At 26.6% G+C, this 19,986-nt stretch overlaps 1 protein-coding gene across 1 annotated transcript in view; it reads left to right on the forward strand.

The window, feature by feature from the left end:
• unc-13 (protein unc13 homolog) overlaps window positions 1-19,986 on the forward strand; it is a 364,668-nt gene that overhangs the window by 217,889 nt on the left and 126,793 nt on the right. The window contains exons 2-4 of the mRNA XM_085945792.1: window positions 3,129-3,172; window positions 11,679-11,769; window positions 18,670-18,744. Coding sequence (XP_085801918.1) covers window positions 3,129-3,172; window positions 11,679-11,769; window positions 18,670-18,744 — 210 coding nt within the window. The remainder of the gene's footprint in view (window positions 1-3,128; window positions 3,173-11,678; window positions 11,770-18,669; window positions 18,745-19,986) is intronic.

Here is a 19,986-nt window from a genome sequence, read left to right on the forward strand (position 1 = left end):
AATCGTTATACACGTTTTAATTAGTAATATCGTTATTCGATAAAATTTCATTAAAAGTTAAATTAATGTTATTAAACTAGCTTTATTCTTTTTTATAGAACAGTAGACCTTAGGTATAGAAGGTGCTTATGTGTAACTAAAATGAATAAAAATGCTATTGTTACAAAAACTTAATAATATACAATTATTAAGTATACAGAAATGAAATAATAATCAAGTAAGTAATTAATAAACTATTCCTAATCGTATTGGCTCTTTTAATAACCTCAATTATTATACAAAATTCTTTAAATATGATATTATAGCCTCATAATACTACAATGTATGTTATAAAACTATTTGGCACCAATTTCAATTTTTATACAAGTCTTATTGACACTTAAATAAACGATGTCAAAATATGTTGTCATAGAATAATGTGTTACAAATTAATACCTTGTGTGCACTACTTACATACTTAACATATTTGCATTCAAATCGAGCTTAAAAGCTATGCCCAATGTTAAAAAAAACTATAATGACTTTGTATCGTATTGACTGTTTATAACGTATGTACAACTACTTATTTGTATCACAAATAAATATCGTGGTATAATGGATTATTTCATAAAGATATTAAATATTTTTTCAGTCTCTAAAGCTTTCGAATAAATGTTTATAATTTCTTCACAAATAAGCTTTTAGGTTTTCCACCCAATAATAAAATTATAGTTAGCTTTATTTTTGTATTTTGGCAAATTAGATCACCACCCACTTTGTATTGATATCCAAAAAAAAATCTTTCATTAGAATTGTTTACGATGTTTTAAGAAATAAACTTACAATCACTAATAATACTAATATGTAGATAAATTAGTCTCCTGATTGGTGATATCATGTAGTGATCAACGTTACAAATATAATGGGCATCGATAGCTGTATTATGATGGTCATTTTATGCGCATACGGATCTAAACCAATCCAAATGACTACATTGTATTTTTGTAAATTATTCATTCATTCACTCAGTAAACAAAACAGATTCAAAGAAAAATTATTTCGCCGATTTCGCTCAGAACCGATCTCGCGGATAAAAAGGTAGTTATACGTCCATAAATTCTTCGGTTCACTTTTCCAGTAAACCACTGAAACTTTTCTATAAATTTCCATAAAAATAAATAAATTACAAATAATTAAGTTGTATTTAAAAAAACTGCTTTTTACATTATCGTTACTAATTTCCCATTCTGTCATAATTAAATGAACCAAAGAATAATTTACATGTATGTATGTTCAAGCCTCATATATTAATAGTATTGTGTTAGAAAAGTATTGTTATATTTTTAAATATTATTGTCTAATATGAAAACTAATCCCTTTGCTGATATAAAATAATGATAACATGATCTAATTCAATCAAGCTTGTGAAGTATTCTTTTTTCCTTTTCGTTAATTATTTCAGAATAATTAAAAATAAAATAAACCCAAAATACTAACATTAGAAATCTTTACCTTTAATATAATAACATATTATAATATTATACAATGCATTTCCCGTCGTGTTTTATAACATATACTTATTATATTTAGATTAAAATATACTTAATATTATACAAAATATACTCAATTCTTGTCAATTTGTATCTTTGTACCTTTTTATAATAACAGTGTACATTATAATGTTAACCATTGCAATACGAAAAAATACCTAAACAAAAATCCTACAGTATTAATACAACTATTGAAATCATTCCAATACATTATATTATATTATATTATACTCTGCAGATATACACTTATAAGATAATATACTGAATGCTTTTTTAAAAATATACCTTTTTAATAACTAGGTATTGATTATGTTTATATATCCGTTATTGTCAACGGAAAACGATATTATTCAATAGTAAAAAGTCACAATCCCAAAAAGTACCATAAAAATATAGGTATATTCTATACTATACTGCTCTTTTAAAACAAATAACATGTAATCCATATTAGATGATTAGAATGAATAAAAATGCTTATATTAATAATATTTTATGCCTCCACTGGCTGAGCGGCTGACACGTTGGCTTATAATGTCGTGGGTACCAGGTTCGAATCATGGGTCTAGAAAATATACATTATTATGTTTTTCAATCAGTATTTGGAGTAAATATGTATATAGTGGCTAAAATACATGAATCTACTCTGTGGAGGCGCATGATCTTCGTAGGATTGAGAATAACAAAAAAATAATATTAATAATCTGAAGGAAGAAAACGATATATATACATATTTCACAATCCGCTTATATAAGTATAAGTTTTTTTTAAATCGTGAAAATATATTACATTACATCTAAATATTTGCTATTTTTTGTAAACTGTAGAAATAAATAACTCTCATACGTTGCTTTATTTTGATAAATGTGTGAATTAAGATATTTATTTTGGAAAATAAATCAGTATGGTATAGCATCTATCAATATACTTATGGGTTTACTTGGATTAAGGCCCTATATAAATTACTTATATTAAGAAATAAACAATGGTCAATAAACTCTGACACCCTAAACAGTGCTTAAATTAGAATAAAATGCTCACTTTATACTATTGTCTTTAATTTTAAATTTATTATAATGAAACATTATAATCCTTAGGATTTTTACATCGAAATGCTTATGTAATTATTAATGTTGTTTTATGGAAGCCTAAAATGAAATGTATGATAATATAGTGCTTTAGTTGTGATATGATGTCAATTGTAAGCAATTATGTTACAATAAAAAATAAACGTTTATTTTTCCGTTGTTATTGTTATAAGTTTTGAATTCTTTTACGAAACTTTTTAAAGAATTTGTACTTTTATAAATTACAATAATAATTATGCAAATCTATACATAAAATGCACAAAATGTAATAACACTATTCTATAAAAATTAAAAAATGTACGAATCGAATTGTCAAAGATTAGTCAGTGGATAAATTTTTATCTTTTTTAAAAAAATCTATGAATTAAAATAATATTATTGTTGAAAATCCATTCATAGAAATAAACACTGAACACTAAAAAAATACTCCAAAGTTTCGTGAAGGAATTTAAAACCTTTTTTTATTTTTTTATTTTTCTTTTTATATTATTAATGGTACTGTTTTTTTTTTAAGAACGGTGCCGGAGCCGGTGGTGAATCTGGAGGCCGTGCTAATGGGTGAGTTTTTTCATATTATCACATACTAATTAAGAATTAAATTTTATATTACGGTGTATGATTTTCTGTCAGAGATTTTTAAGATGACATCATCTACACACAATGTACATTGTCGTTGATTTGATATACCTATTATATGTATTGGAAATTATAAGACTACTGAAATAGTTCGGTATAAATTAATAGAAATGAAAATATATTTGGATATAAATCAAAATGTATAATATAGTACCTACTTTCAATTAAAATCATTTGAGTGTCCTATTAAAATGGATGTAACCAAAAGCGATCGTTATTAAATTTTGTGAAATAAATATTATATTGTTCATTAAACTGGCATTTATACTGTAAAACTCCATCATCGTAGTTTTGGAAGCAATGTTTTTGTTAAATTTTACGTTACAGTTGGAGTTATTTTGAACAATACACTCATCTTCAGAAGGGTCCTTAGATAAATTTCTAAATTATCCAAAGCTATCTTATCAGCTTTATAGCCCGAAACAGTTGTCAACAAAATTTTAATTTTAAATATACTATAAGTAATACAGAAATTGATTTTTACAACCAATGCATATTTTATTTTTATTACAATATATTTCTACTCCACAAATACACAGTTCACAACATAAAATTAACCTACACCAGATAAACTTGTAGTCGTGTCCATTTCACTGCATTATTGAAAATAAGACAAAGTGTTAACTCCACTTTCTTGTACTTTGCGACATTTTTTTTGATAATTTACATTTTGAAATGTTTCAATTAATTAATACGTACCTACCTATCTTTAAATAGTAAAAAGAAATAAAAATATTTATAGTGAAAGATAAACTTACAATTTAAAAAAATCGGTGTGTGTACTTATGTATACTTCTTTGGCGTAACAAAATAAAATAATCGCATACCGCGTTAGTCAAAACTCACATCAACCAAAAATATTCTAACAGTTAGGAAATAGTTTTCACATAAACTAAATATGAAATACAAAATAATAATAAATATTATTATTAATTATATGATAGCTAATCACCTATAAAAAGGAGTAGGTACAATTCATAACGCGAAAGAATATTTTTCACCAAGCAAAATTCTATGGTCACTATGGTCAGCTATGATCACATCATTACGCGAGACGTCATGTTTCAGATCTGTCAAATAATAAAGTAAGATCTAAGATAGAATTGACGTTTTAATAGCTCCGTATCAATAAAAACTAGAATAAAGGAGGGCCGCTTATTGGAGTGCCGCTGGTTTATTTCTAGACACTTTAACTTATATCACTAAATAAATTATTTAATAATTTCTCGTTGTTTTTATTTTATTTTTGCCAACAATAATAAATTCACTGCCAAGGCAACGGAACAATTCTAAACTATAATATAATACTGTATAATCGTCACGATTCCATTATCATACTGTGGCGTAAAGGCAGTGCGTTCGGCTGATAACCGAACAATCGTGGCTCGAATCCAATAGAGTGCGATTTTTTTCGTGTGAAAAATGAATTGTGTGTTACATGTCATACGCCAAAAATATACTGATCTGATTTTCGAAACGCGCTTAAAGAAGTATAACTTCAAAAATGTTAGAATCATTATTTTTCAATATCTAAATATTTAAAAAATAATATTAGTTTTAAGTCATTTGGAATTAAGTACTGAATTACATAAGTAAGGTTGTCCACTAATAATATAATATGAATGTGTTTATAATGTATCACACCTTAATAGTAATATTTCAATTAATCCACTTCAGTAAACAGCGATGCGGTTTATACTTTACAGTTCTCTTCATCGGTATAAATCTTATTTTTTATAACAGTTATAACCAATATCATTATTTTTAAATTATAGTCTACAGCTGTCAAAAGCTACATGTTTCACAAATTGTTTTTTTTATATAAATAGTAGTGTGCTAATAGATTCGTATTCAAGTATAAGTGGATATATTTATCTGCAACTCGTTTGATACTACAATAAAATTATTGGTTTATTAAATATGTATTTAAACTCAGAGCATGGACCGAATAGGTTGAGCAAGTGGCAACTATCCATTTATCGTAAAAAAAATGTGTTACGAAGCCTTTCCGTGAGGCCGACCAGGTCATATATCGGATTGTACAGCTAATTAAAATAACATATTTTATATAAACACGTATTTTTATAATAATACTGGAGTTGACACAGTTTTATTTATAATATTTTTCTTTTTATTTAAAACTTGAACCATTTGTTACAATAAATAAAACGTTAATTTATTTCTTAATTACATTTCAAAACCCTTAAATGCACGTTATAAGAACTCACTGTTATGTAAGTAATTTAAATTTCATTGATAATAAATTCATAATTTTAAATATAATGTTACTTGCACCAATTAATATTTCTCTTAAGGGCTTACATGCCGTGTTAAGTACATAATTTATGTTTTTGGGATATATTTGTAATCTTAGTCTGAACGACTTTCAAAATTTGTAAGATAGGTATCATTTTATAAATTGAAATTTCATGACCATACAAAAGAATAATATATCATAAAAAAATATCTCTAACAATGACATCATTTAAAATTAAAGCTAAAATTAAATGTACGCAGTTATTTTTAATTTATTAATATAATATGTAACTAGAGAGTTAGTACCCGGCATGCGTTGCAATGCCACTCAAAGAAATAAGGTGTTTTAATTCAGTTTATTGAAGTGCTTTTGGATACACAATAATATTTTTTGTTTTTCCGTCTGGTGCGTACACGAATAAATCAGAAGGTTTCCAACGCGTAAGCGGGCCACATACAGCTGTCCATGTGAGAAGCATGGATATTCCAAATTTGGCATAGGAACGCATACGAATAGAAGAAGATAGAATAGAAGAAAAATAAGATAGTTGTACCAATTCAGAAACCTTTGCGGGCATGCGCATAACAACTTATAAAAGTTTCATTGCAATCGGATGAATGGTATAGGAACGCATACGAATAGAAGACGATAGAATAGAAGAAGAAGGTGACTGTACAAATTCAGAAAATTTTGCGGACGTGCGCACAACAACTCACCAAAGTTTCATTCCAATAGGATGAATGGTATAGGAACGCATACGAACAGTAGAAGATAGAATAGAAGAAGAAGATGATTGTACTAATTCAGAAATCTTCACGGGTGTGTGCACAACAACTGACCAAAGTTTCATCGCAATCCGATGAATGGTATAGGAACGCATACGAATAGACGAAGATAGAATAGAAGAAGAAGATGGTTGTACAAATTCAGAAACTTTTGCGGGCGTGCGCATAACAACGCACCAAAGTTTCATTGCAATCGGATGAATGCTATAGGAATTCATACGAATAGAAAAAGATAAAATAGAAGAAGAAGATAGTTGTACTAATTCAGAAACCTTCACGGGCGTACGCACAATAAATCACCAAACTGTCATTGCAATCGGATGAATGGCAATGAATAAGAAGGAATGAAGACGAAGAGGAAGAAGATAATTGTAATTATACAAAATCCTTTGCAAGTGTGCGCACAAAAACTGACAAAAGTTTCATCGCAATCGGATGAATGGTGTAGGAATGGATACGGGACAGACAAAAAATATTCATTTTTATATACATATAGGTATACCTTTATTTTAATTGATTCGTAATAATAATAAAATATATGCAATAAACTTTTATCGGAGTTTGCAATTGACTTGCGATTTTGGATAAATTTACACCTTTTAGGTTTTGTTTTGTCATTATATAATATATTATGACACTTAATATAATTATTAATAGGGCTCGATAATGGAACAGGGTTTTGCAAGCCTGCTTTAAAATTATTATTTAATGTCTACAGATCACGTTTGATAAATTAAGTGATATTATAGAACCATGATTTATAATGCGAAATATTTTTTTCTTTACTTATTTTAGCAATTATTATTGAATGAAAAAAATATCTCTTGAGTAAATAATATATGTAATTATCATATATATATATATATATATATCATGGAAATACAAACCGCTAATTATAATGCAAATTCTCCAAAATTGCGAGTCAATTCCTAACTCCAACTTAAAGTTTATGAAATATGTTTTACTGTATTTGAATTAAAGGAAAACGTACTGACAAAAGATTAATTTCAAAATGTCTTATCAGAAGTATTAAGATATATATTTTGATGTAAATATTTTTATATATTTTGCAAAGAATACAGATTATCACAACTTAACTCTCAAAGATACAACAGATTCTTAATTTTCGACGTTTGAAGAGCAAATGGGCCCTTAAGGGTTTTTCATTAATAATTTTTAATTCAACAATAATATTTTACTTCGGTTTATTAAGACTGAGAGGAAAGTTAGGAAAAGTTTCGTGTTGTATATGCAAGAGGCCATAATATTAAATTCTGTTTTCATCTGATTTTTTCCACAGTTTTTATTCGTCTCTCAGAGCTATCAGTCATAATTTGTTACAGAACATTTTTCAAAAAAAATTGTAGGCAAAAATTAATTATTTCAATATTTTATTCGACAAGTTTTTTATTATTAATAATAATCGTGTCAAAAATTTACGGTGGTTTGTGAACGTGTCATTCAGGATGTTTAAATGTTTTTCGTAAGTTGTGCAAATGGTACATTCCAGTTATTTAACCAAGTATAATAACCTTAATACAATATATATTTTTAGTTTTATCCATGTTGTATTTAACGTGATTCGCAGTTGTAATCAGCTGTATAATTTTCATATAGCCCATTAATTGGGTATTTCTTAAATTCAATATTTAACTAAAATTTTATATTTTTCTTATGTGACTTGTTTTTTTTTCTGATTGGTGACGATAGTCGTTTTTTATTAAAAAGCTCAAATAATGTAAATTATTTTCCATATACCTTATAAAAAGTATTCAAATACAATATGATACGATTATCCATAAAATTAAAACACAATATCCAGTATTTATTCCACTTGTTTGATAGTAATTACGACCGGTTTTATCCGCTTCAATGAGACATCGTCAATTGATTAAAAATATATAAGTTTACAAATATTAATACAAAAAAAAATAAGACAATAATTCAATGAAATTCTAAGATTTTTTCTTTTCAAATATGATTTAATTAAATTTACTTATCTAGTGAAAAAACGGTTTTCAAAATTAGTTAACTTAGTGGAATAATTTAATCCTACAAGATATTTTCATTTATTGAATTCAATGTTAATCCACCAAGAATAATTGTATATAAATTATTAATTATATTTGTATGTATACAGCTAAAATATTTTAGATTCTATAAATTAGTTAAGTTAGCATAATGAATAAAAAAATCAGCCAACTAACTACTTAAAAAGTGCATCGTAGTGTGGAGTACGTATATTTTGTTTCAGTTACTTACCGTGAGTTTAATAATCTCATTTAATAGTTCACTAACTCTGTTTATTTACGCGCTTTAAGAGGTTTTGTATTAAAATTAATCCGTAGATACTTACCGTGCTATAATGCATCAGCTGACGCCGTGTATGAAACCGATATTGTGATCAATACTCAAAGCGACTATATTTTGGAGCCATTAATAATGTTCGGGGCGAAAACCTGAGGGGGTTCACGTAAATTGATACTGAAAGATGCATAGGAATGGCAGTCGTTCTGCTCGTGGCAACTCCCTTCCCGCACATTCCTCTTTTCCACGTGCCCTTTCTACGCGAGCTTTAAGCTTTGTACTCACCAATTCGTCAGAACTGAAGGGATTTAAAGATTATAATATACCCACGGTTTTTCAATTCTTTTGATCCATTTTCAATGATATTTGAGTATTTCTTTTATAAATATAAAAGTATTTTTTCAAAATTTTGACAGTTATTACTAAGAATTGGTAATCATAATATTTCATACGAAGCTAAATGTCTTATTAAAAATACTGTATCAGAATATGCATAAAGCCTATCGATAACCAGCAGAATTACTATTTTTTTTTCTATTTTTAGTGAATATGCCACTTTGTGATAATTATTTGTATTTACAGTATTAATCTAATACTACCGTAGTATGGCCAAGCGGTAACATGTTTGCATAGAAAGCAAGTGGCTAACATTCATTTTTCGTAAAAATACAAAAATCGCGCTCGATATAATATAGGGGGCCTTTGTATTATGTTTTTGAATACCCCAGAGTTAATGAGTCAACGCGTGTCCGGTACACTTTTCCGTCGGCCGCTACATTTTAAAGCCGCCAATACATTTTTAATAACCGCAGCCAGTTTTATGTTCTAATTTATAACGCGAAATTATGCGTTGACTCATTAGCTCTGGGGCGTTCATAAACATAATACAAAGGCCCATTTATTCGAATACAAACGTCTCCTATATTATATCGAGCGCGACACTGGTGTCCCGTCTGAAACGGGACTAAGACGGCCAAGATTCACCTCGGATTGTATAGCCAACTTAAAAATCTAATTTTCCAAAAAAATAGCCTTTAATGGATTTTGAAAAAATCATAACGACGCCTTATTTTATTTTTTTAGTTCTATACCAAATAATTTCTAAATTAATTATGTATTACCTACTATGATTTTTTTTGAATAGTAGTAAGACCTCTCACCCGGAATGATAAAGATGTGTGTCGAATACTGCAAGGTATAATTTTTTTCTAAACTGTCAATAGGAATGTTTCTGAGCTTTTATCGAGTGTAATGAAAAATACCAAATTCTTAAACTATTTGTATGGTCTTGAATAAAAATATATTATTAATAAATGCAATGCTTTTAAAAGATAATTTCACGAGATCCTGCTTCAATTTAAAAATTTTGTTACCATTATTTACCTCATTTCAAAACGCTTTAAACAGTCTAATAAAAATATTAGTTAATATACGAGGTTAGTACAATATCATCTTAGTGATAAAAGATCTTACCTGTATTACTAAATATAATATGTATTCATATTCTATAAGTATATATTATTAAATTCAATAATAAATAATTATTTTTAGAAAATTCGTTTTTACCATAAGTACGACATTACATTAAATCAATAATTTAATTTAATTTTTACAAATTAATTTGAGGAAATATATGTTTTTTTATAAAATCTATTTGAGATACATAAGCGTATTTTTATTAAAATAAATCTATATTTTTAGAATCACTCTGTTGTCTGTCAATAATCTTTAGTCAAAATACTGAGTTCATCGATCAAATATGACTTATTTAAACAAAAGCGTATATTATAACTTAATTCTGAGATTTTCGTATTTTTTTATTTTGCGCATATACTGAGATGTATACATATTATTCATCAAAAAAACAATATTCGCTTAGATACCTATTTCAATTCATTACGTTAAATGCTTTGTTCAATCAATTTTTCTCTTGTCAGCTGTATCAAAATATCTCATAATCCAGGTTGATTTATTAACAGTGAAAATGTTTTTTCTTCTTAAAAAAATACTCGATTCCAATTAACTACCTTAGATATTTTTTAAGATGACAAGATTCAGGCACGACTAGAGAATAATGATCACATTTTTCCGACAATATGCCTATAAGATCTTCATCCGGCCAAAGCATGTTATTCTGAGACGTACGTTTAGGCTAGTAATTAACTTAATTAAACGTTAAAAGGCCTTGTTCCGCTAACTTTAATTTTCTTGTTTTTCTTGTACAATTTTGTCGTTTTCAATTATAGCATTTATTCTTTCAGGAAGTTTCCATAATAACTCCCAGCGGCTACTTACTCTTTTTACAATATTCTGAAAGAACGCTTTTCTATCTCTCTTTTCCGCTAGACAATCGTATAATCTATATAGATATATAGGTATAATGCTATCTTTGATATTTATTTGATATCTAAAATCACCTAGTGTATATGTATTAAAATTATTTCAGTTAGCTTTTGTCTTGAAATATTATATTGAAAGTGATTTTTTAATAACAGCATTTAATTTAACTGTTGAGTTTGTTAGCTATTTTGGTAATGTGGCATACCATTATCTAGATATATGCTATAAAATAATCATTTATGCAATGTTTAATAACGTATCGTGTAGGTAACAATAGATAGTCTACGTATATAACAATACTTAAAATATTATTATCAATATATTTTTAATAAAACATTGTATTTTTAAAATTTCTAACAGAAAATCATTCACTGATATTCGTCATTGAAATTTGTTTAAAAAATCTTCAAAAGCATTTAACTATTTTGTAAATAATTGTGAAAATATAAATTTTGACATTTGCATATATTTTAATTAAATTACTTACATATATCAACATTGAATATAATGTAAATATTATACTTTAATTGATTCATATAATATTTCTAAACAAAGAAAAAACTTTAATACTTCGTATTTAATTAATAATTCTATCAATAAAGTAATTATTTATATAAGTTATATTTTAACTAAGAATAAGTTAAAATAATCAAAAAATGCTTTTATAAATAAAGAATAGATTCAATCTGTAATCATATTATATTAAAAGTATGATTTTATAATGACTTTCTACTTTCAGCCATCCAGGGGATAATCCGTTTTACAGCAACATTGACAGCATGCCGGATATTCGACCCAGGCGGAAATCAATTCCGTTGGTATCAGAATTGGTAAGACTTTTTTATTATTATATATTATATTAATACATTTAATCTACTTTAACACATTTAACGTTATTATATTACCAATTTATAAGTCAATACTATCGACAATATCGTAAGCATTTTGACCAATCCACAAAGTAAATTTAAGTTATATCAAACGTATCAAACACTTTTTATTTAGTATACATTCATAAGGATTTGACTACATAGATTATTTTTTTATGAACTACATTATAAATACGTTGTTTTTTATTATTAAATCTAAACGATTACACGATTAAACGATATGCAACTTTAAAAAGTAAATTACATAAAGTTTTAAAATAATATTATCAAATACGTTTTCAATATAATTGTATTAATTTTAAAATAATAATTGTTATTATCCCATAAATATTACGGTATTATTTACTTAATTCTATACATAATTATTACAAATATATCTTCGTCAATTAACACGAAATATTTCGATATTTAATTCAATACACACAAAAGAAACACAAAATCAACAGTATATTTTGAAATTAAATAAAAATATTTGGTTTTCTGATAATAATAAAGACAACTTCGGCTGATTTATACAGAACAAACATGATGAGAAATATTATTAGGTGAATACTTTATTTTAATTATATCAAGAGTATGAAGTATAAAATTTATTACACTTCACTTTATGTACATTACATGTTATACGTGCGAGTGAAATATGTGTGACTTTTATTATTTATGTGTATGAATAATTGTCCTTTTTCTTCCAAATGATACTGGCCTTGTTTGTTTGATTTAAGCCCATCTTTTCTTCCCTTTAAACGAAGCCTGATTATTTTCCTAGCTACCAACGTTTGATGTGAAAATGTTTGTTTGTCATTATATATGATTGCGTTGTTACGTGTCAGTTGAAACCCTTTTACAACACAATGGAATTTTCTTCAAATTTTCCTTTAAAAAAAAATACAGAGATTTCAAACAAAACAATTTACTAATTTAAAACATACATAAGTAAATCATTCCCTCGCAATTGTGTATCCTTTATTATTTTATATGAAATGTTGTATTTGTTTCATTATATTTTAATTATTCTAATATAGACAATTACTTCCGCTTGAAGCAATACATCTTATAAAACCTAATGCATTATCAATTATTAATTACATCGCCTACCTCAAACGGGCCATTTTTTACAAAATATAATAAAACTATAAAACCACAGATGACCACTTTTTAAAACTTAGTTTTATCAAAACTATCAACTCTTATATTATAGTCGTGTTTATTTTGTAATTATATTAATATACTTTACATCATCAAATTCCTTATATTCTCAAAATTTGTAAACAGTTTATCAGTATTTCATAATGTAATATATTACCTTGAAAATAAAAGTCAGCAATTATACGATTAATGCTACCTTTTTTTATATAAGGTAAATAATTTCAATGCCTTATAAAAAAAATGTTCTCATATGCTTCGTCGGTAGTTTTATATTTTTACGAGAGTTGAAAATTTGTAGCCTGTTTTATGAAATGAATATAAATAATTATTGATAGTACCTACGTTCTGTTTTATACGATATGTCGTTTTAAGAGACTGACAAAAAAGTTTTGAGTATAATAATATATCATTTGAAATATACCTAGTGAAACAAATACTAAAATCGACGCTTTCAATAAAAAATAATAATACACTGGTAAATCCTAAATTTCAATTACATATTAAATCTCAAGAATATTATTTGTACATTACTTTTGATTAATTATAGGTTAACTTCTGTTTAAAATAGATTGAAATTGAATTTTCTTTGTTTGTTCTATTGAATATATCGTTGTATACGCATATTTTCTTAACGACGTTTTCGCGTTTTTTTAATATCTTTCTTTATTTTCTACTTTTTTTTGATGAACTATTATTAAATATCATTTATCAAACAGTAGATTTAATACAAATATCGAAAACTTACATGATTTTTTTAATGATATTCTTAAAAGATGGATGAAATAATGTTTATAATTTACATTACATGCTGCGTACGTCTCATAATTTTTGATAACCACTTTTATAATGTCACCTACAAATAAAAGTTAGAACATGTGATACACAGAAACGAAAACGTTGTTTTGAATTTTTAATAATATTTAAATAACCAAATAAATTTTATTCGAGGGCACACTATCACATTCCTTTTATACCGTTATATGTTTTATATTCTTGTTAAAACCGAATATAATATGTATATATTATATTTTTCCAATTAAAACAACATATGAAAAATAGGTTTTTCATTTTGTTGATTATAATAGAATAAATTAATGAAATATCTATTAATCAGTACCTACTCAAAATAAAAATTATAATATTATTGTTTTAACAGGAATATAATGTTAAAGCCAGTTTAGAGATAAAACTCATTAATTGCATTTCGACATATCAATTTAAAATACTATGTATCGTAGTTTCTTAGGTTAACTTATTGATATGCCATAATATTATGTTATTATAATATTATAGTAATGCTGTTTAAAGAGTTTTGTCTATAATCTGACCAAAATTTATGATATAGTGTTTGGTGTTCCATAACAATTGCTTCCCATTTCTGCCATGTCTTCAAACCATGTTGAACTAATCCAAAACTCTTTTCTTAATGTGTCTGTCATGGCCGGACCTTCAGGTGCTCAAGGTATTAATGCTCTTTTCCATCTTGACTTACATAATACGCATATCGTGGCCTGATTATCATTTCACAGCAGCTTTTTCAATGCTCGGCTTATTACAGTTTGTCTTTATTTCATAATATGTTTTAATATTATTTGCAGGTTGTTCGATGCATTCTCATAATATAATATATTTCATTTAAAATTGATAAATATTCTCAAAATCGTAAAAGAGTATGTGTGTTGATGCACATTGCTATACCTAGTCATATAATACACCCATTCAGTGTACCTACTTTATTTATTAAATGTGTATTTTATGTGCTATGTAGATATTAGAATATTAATTACCCCTACATAGTTTCACTCCTTATTTTTTGATAGAAGTATGATTTTAATTCACGAGGTTAATCTCTAAAGAAAGTAAAATATGTTTTCTGGCAGATAACATAACGCATTCTCAACGATTCACTTAAGTACACATACTTACATTTGAAAATAATTTTAACACATTCAAAATATAAATAAAAAAGATATACCGTCTACTTAAATACTATGTTACATTAGAATATTATTCACAATATTACAGTATTAACTAATTATTGGCCTATGTTTGGCACTGTTATGCTACGAATTGCAGACAGAAAAACATAAGAGATAAATTCTCTATCCAAGTACTGACATAAGCTATATTACTTATGTACTTCTAAGTAGAGCATACGGTCTAACACAGCGTGGAGGAACAAACTCTTTAAAAAAATATTTACTTGCCGTTTGCTCAACACATTAAATTGTTTCATTTAATTATACACGCAAAAGTAAAATCCTTTTTTTACCGGTATAAAATTCATATTTCAAATTGTTATAAATGCGGTAATGTGGTAAAAAAACTTTAAAACATTTTATATTCGTACATATCCATTTACTTGCATGAAAACACTTTTTCAAATAAATAATAGCTAAAACGTCCGATTCACAAATGACACAAAGGCACAATAATTAAAGCCTTATGGAATTTTTATAGATCAGGACTATGCCAATGCAGTATATAAAGATTTTTAAAAAGTGCTTATTAGAAAATATGTCGAATTTATTTCCAATTTATTTATAGTTTTTAATTTATTAATATTTATAATTTATGCATCACTTTAATTACAAAATATTAGATAATAATGTTTACTTTTGCACTTAGTATTATTTCGGCATAAATATCCAAATCATTTGTATCGCCGTACTCAGTCCATTCATTCTACCATCCCAAATGATTTCGATCTAGCTGGGACATCCACTTGAATATTTTTTATCGATCAGAATGTGTGTACCAAAAAACTAAACCCTAGTTTCACTTGAATCTAATCGAGCTAGTTGAATAGAAGGTCACTGTCTTACTTATATATATTTGCTTCTTATGTTACACGACCGATAGATACACATACAAAATTCTACTACAAGCTGATTTTCCTTCATTTCCACATAGTTATTCTTCGCAATAACAGTCATAATAAAATAAATAATTGTTATCATTTATTTTGTATTGTGTTTTTTTTTATATTTAATAACAACTCTTCTTATATATCATATTATATTAGTAAATTTAATATATAAAATTATTGGATTCTTTTGACATAATCTCTCAATAGACAAAGTTTCTGACAGAAAGGGTAGTTGAAATCTTAGGTTCTTATATCACTAAAACCAAAAACACTGTATTTTTACTAGGTCAGTGTATGCCTCCTCTGGTACAAAACACCTAATAATTATTTTTATACTACAAGTTAAGACTTAATTGGTTTTACAAATGGCTTACAACCATTTCTTGTTAAAAAGTATTTGAATTAAACGTCCACTCATTTTCGTTCCACATTCTTCGTTCGTGTATTATAAATATTTTTATCACGCATTGATAAATATTAATTATATATTAAAATTTATATCATTTATACGTTTTCATAAATATACACCAATAAAATCATTTTCAATATAAAATTAATGTAAAAAAAATGCTTTCAAAATAATTATTATAAACTAAACAGGATTAAGTATGTTATTTACAAAGAGAATAATATGACTGTATGCTATTTTAACTAATCTTTATATAGATAGGTATAAAATAATCAGTCGTGCATATAAGTAAAATCTATGAATCTTATTTTACAGTAGTAAGTAATAAAATGTACCAAACTCGACACTGTCTACTAAAGTGTACTTGAATGACATATATTTCAATCGGGTCACGGAAAGTCAGTCTTAACGACGTGATCACATCTGCCTAAGTCGTAATAAAACTATCAACTTGTATATTATCAAAAAATAATATGAAACTTTGTAAAAGTTTCTGAACTTAACTCAGTTATTTAATTGATAATAACAAAGTCTTACAAATATCATCAATGAAAACTGTTGCGTGAATGTATTGTACGTAGTTTTTTAGTTACCATTAGAGAAAAAAAATACTCGATGCATGATAGTTTTATTTTTTAAAACATATTATTTTATTGTGATTTTATTTGATCTTTTCGAAATCTAATAAGTAGGTAATTTATTTTGGCTTATAATAGCCAGCTTTGTGCAATGTCACGTAATAATGACAAAATGAATTTAAAATATATGATACTAGTTGTAATACTTCGTATATCATCTAATAATTATTATATTTTCTATTGAAAATCTCACAACATATAGGTTCTTAATGTCTCTTATGGCAGGGTATTTTCAGCATATAATTTTGACTGATAATTTGACATATTGTAATATCATAGTATGTTTAACTGCATGTTACATAAAACCGTATCCGGAAATTTGTACGTAAGCAGTTCACCGCAGGACATTTATTCGTGCGCCGCAGTACGTGAAACATTAGTTCGTGTAACATTTAATCAAATGACGAGTTCTTTGTTGAACATTTCACCGTGGAGTATATTTGTACGTATGCTGCAACATGTTGCTAATTTTATGAGACGTCTTTACTAGGTTAGGTTAGGTAAGGTTAGGGTTAATCTAATTGGAACAGTACTATTTGCAAACTATCGCCGCATTTTGTAAGATACGTACAAATGTATTCTACGGTGAAATGTTCAACGAAGAACTCGTCATTTGATAAAATGTTATACGAACTCATGTTTCACGTACTGCGGCACACGAATAAGTATCCTACGATGAACTGCATACGTACAACTCACATATAACTACATAAAACAATTACAATTATTCATAGAGGATAATGCCACTAAACTATAATAATTGACATATTTTTTTTAAATTCCAATGATTTTGCAATAAAAAAATATGTGGTTAACTTTGTTTTTATTAGAAAACAAAATAATACAAATTTGCTATCGCTCTGGGCTTAGTGAATTTTAATCATAGAAATAATAAACCAGCTTCTATATTTGCCATTTAGAATCTCCCGCCGTGACCCGGTATCTCATATGACAGGGCATTTCCCGCCCTGGATTCCTCGCTTGACCGGACTCATGACTTGCGTCATAAACTTTGCCCAGCCGCGGGTTATAAGCTCGGTCTCAATGATTTGGAAAATTTCTACGGACTATGTGACACACTGTTATTAAAAACAACTGGCGTTTGTCATTTCTAAGTCATGTTGGGACATCAAAATAACGTATATTACATAATTATTTATATGAGTAAATTGACCTTACTATATAATTTAATGTATTTTAGAAAGTAGGTAAAAGCTTACATTTTACGTTTTTTATAATATTATGATAACAATAGAGGGCCAAAATTATATGTTGTTTTAAAATTATACTGTTTTATTTTTAATAGTATTAAATTCAAATATTTATTGTAAAAACCATCCAGTATGCCGTAATTTTATTTAATATGAATGTCGTGTGTGTTATTTTTCTTATCTTTTAATTTCAATTAAAATTCACTGGTTAAAGCAAGTTAAACAAGCAAATTTCTCGTAACCAAAAAGCTTCTTTTTATAAACTGACTCCACTTTTCAGACATTATTTTTAGATAACACATTATTTCATACTCTTATTTTATTGTGCATTAATATCATAAACACATTTTATAGATTTTACCATTTATTTTATAGCTTCTATCATATACCTAGGTAGAATATTTAGGTTTAATTGTAATATTACCATTAAAATATTATATTCCGAAGGATCATCCAAAATGTAAGTATAAACATAAAGGTAATTTGATTGGTAATAAAAATTCATCTTGTTGCTTTATTTCTAAAGAATTATCGAATTATATTAAATATGTACGTTTCCTGTTTTAGACAATGGCAGCCACAAAGAGAAATGCGGGATTAACATCAGCAGTTCCTAGAGCAACACTAAATGACGAGGAATTGGTAAATATATTAATTATTTATATCAAATTTATTTTAAAAGTCTCAATATATAAGGCGTATATTTTCAAAGACCACGTAGGCTACAATTTAATATTTGTGGCAAAATGTGTTTTTGTGCATTAAGCATTAGTAGTTAATTCTGAATATATATTTATTTAGTAACGTTTTAGTCAAAGCACTATAATACACAGTAATATAAGTGCAGAGTAGGTATATAATTATAATAAAAAAAAATACATAATTACCGACGACACCAAAAATAAAGCAATATAATAGGCAAAAGCACAAAGATTCTTATGAACTAAGAAATAATTTAAATAGAATCAATAAATCAAGAAAAATTTATCGACTTTTATGCTATTATCGAATAGGTTAACCGCAGGATACACAGCATCAGGAAATATCACGACAGTCCTGTTAATTAATAGTTTGTATTTAAAGGTAATTCTAATATTCAATAAATCATTGCAATGAATATAAAATAATTAACTATTTTTTATGCAACGAATAATTCACAAGATTTAAGAATGTAACATTATTTTCTTTTCTCTTCGTTTTTTCAAGATTTTTTCTATTGGTTATATATTTTCTCAGAAGTGTTTTCAAAATTATGTATGTTGAATATGAGATAAATAAAATTCGATTATAAAGCATTTTTGTATGTTTTTAAATAATCGATTTTATTCTCATTTATACCACGCATTTTGGAAATGATAGAATATTATATATTATATGTAAAATTACTTAGAGAATTTGTAGTTATTTTTATAAGGCTTTGAGCATATTATGTGGATTTAGTAGTTTTTGGAAATATACCCAAGATAATATTATTGAGAAAAATATTCACAAAATTATTCCGAATTACTATTTTATTGAGCTCCGATATATTGTACGAGTATATTTCATGACTGGACAGAGATAAAAATACCGCGTTAACAACACGTTTTATTTTCATTTTACGAAACATCATTATTTATAATGTTACTCAAACAAGAGTAAGAATATTGGAATGTCTTTAGTTCTGGAAAAGTAGAACATGATTATTATTATATAATCAAAATTCAACAAAACAGAATTTTACCGTAATAAGTATTGCCATCTAGGGGTATAATACAAAATTTTAATGAGTTCCCTCTTTATAACCGCAAACTTTTGATTGATATCACAATATTTAGATTACATAGTTGAAATATTTTATAATGCAAATAATTGCAGCAGCGTTTTACAAAAATCTAATTATAA

The sequence above is a fragment of the Rhyacophila brunnea genome, unplaced genomic scaffold (genome assembly GCF_057557595.1).
Source record: "Rhyacophila brunnea isolate RB1 unplaced genomic scaffold, BYU_Rbru_1.0 scaffold_19, whole genome shotgun sequence".
Taxonomy (NCBI): Eukaryota; Metazoa; Arthropoda; class Insecta; order Trichoptera; family Rhyacophilidae; genus Rhyacophila; species Rhyacophila brunnea.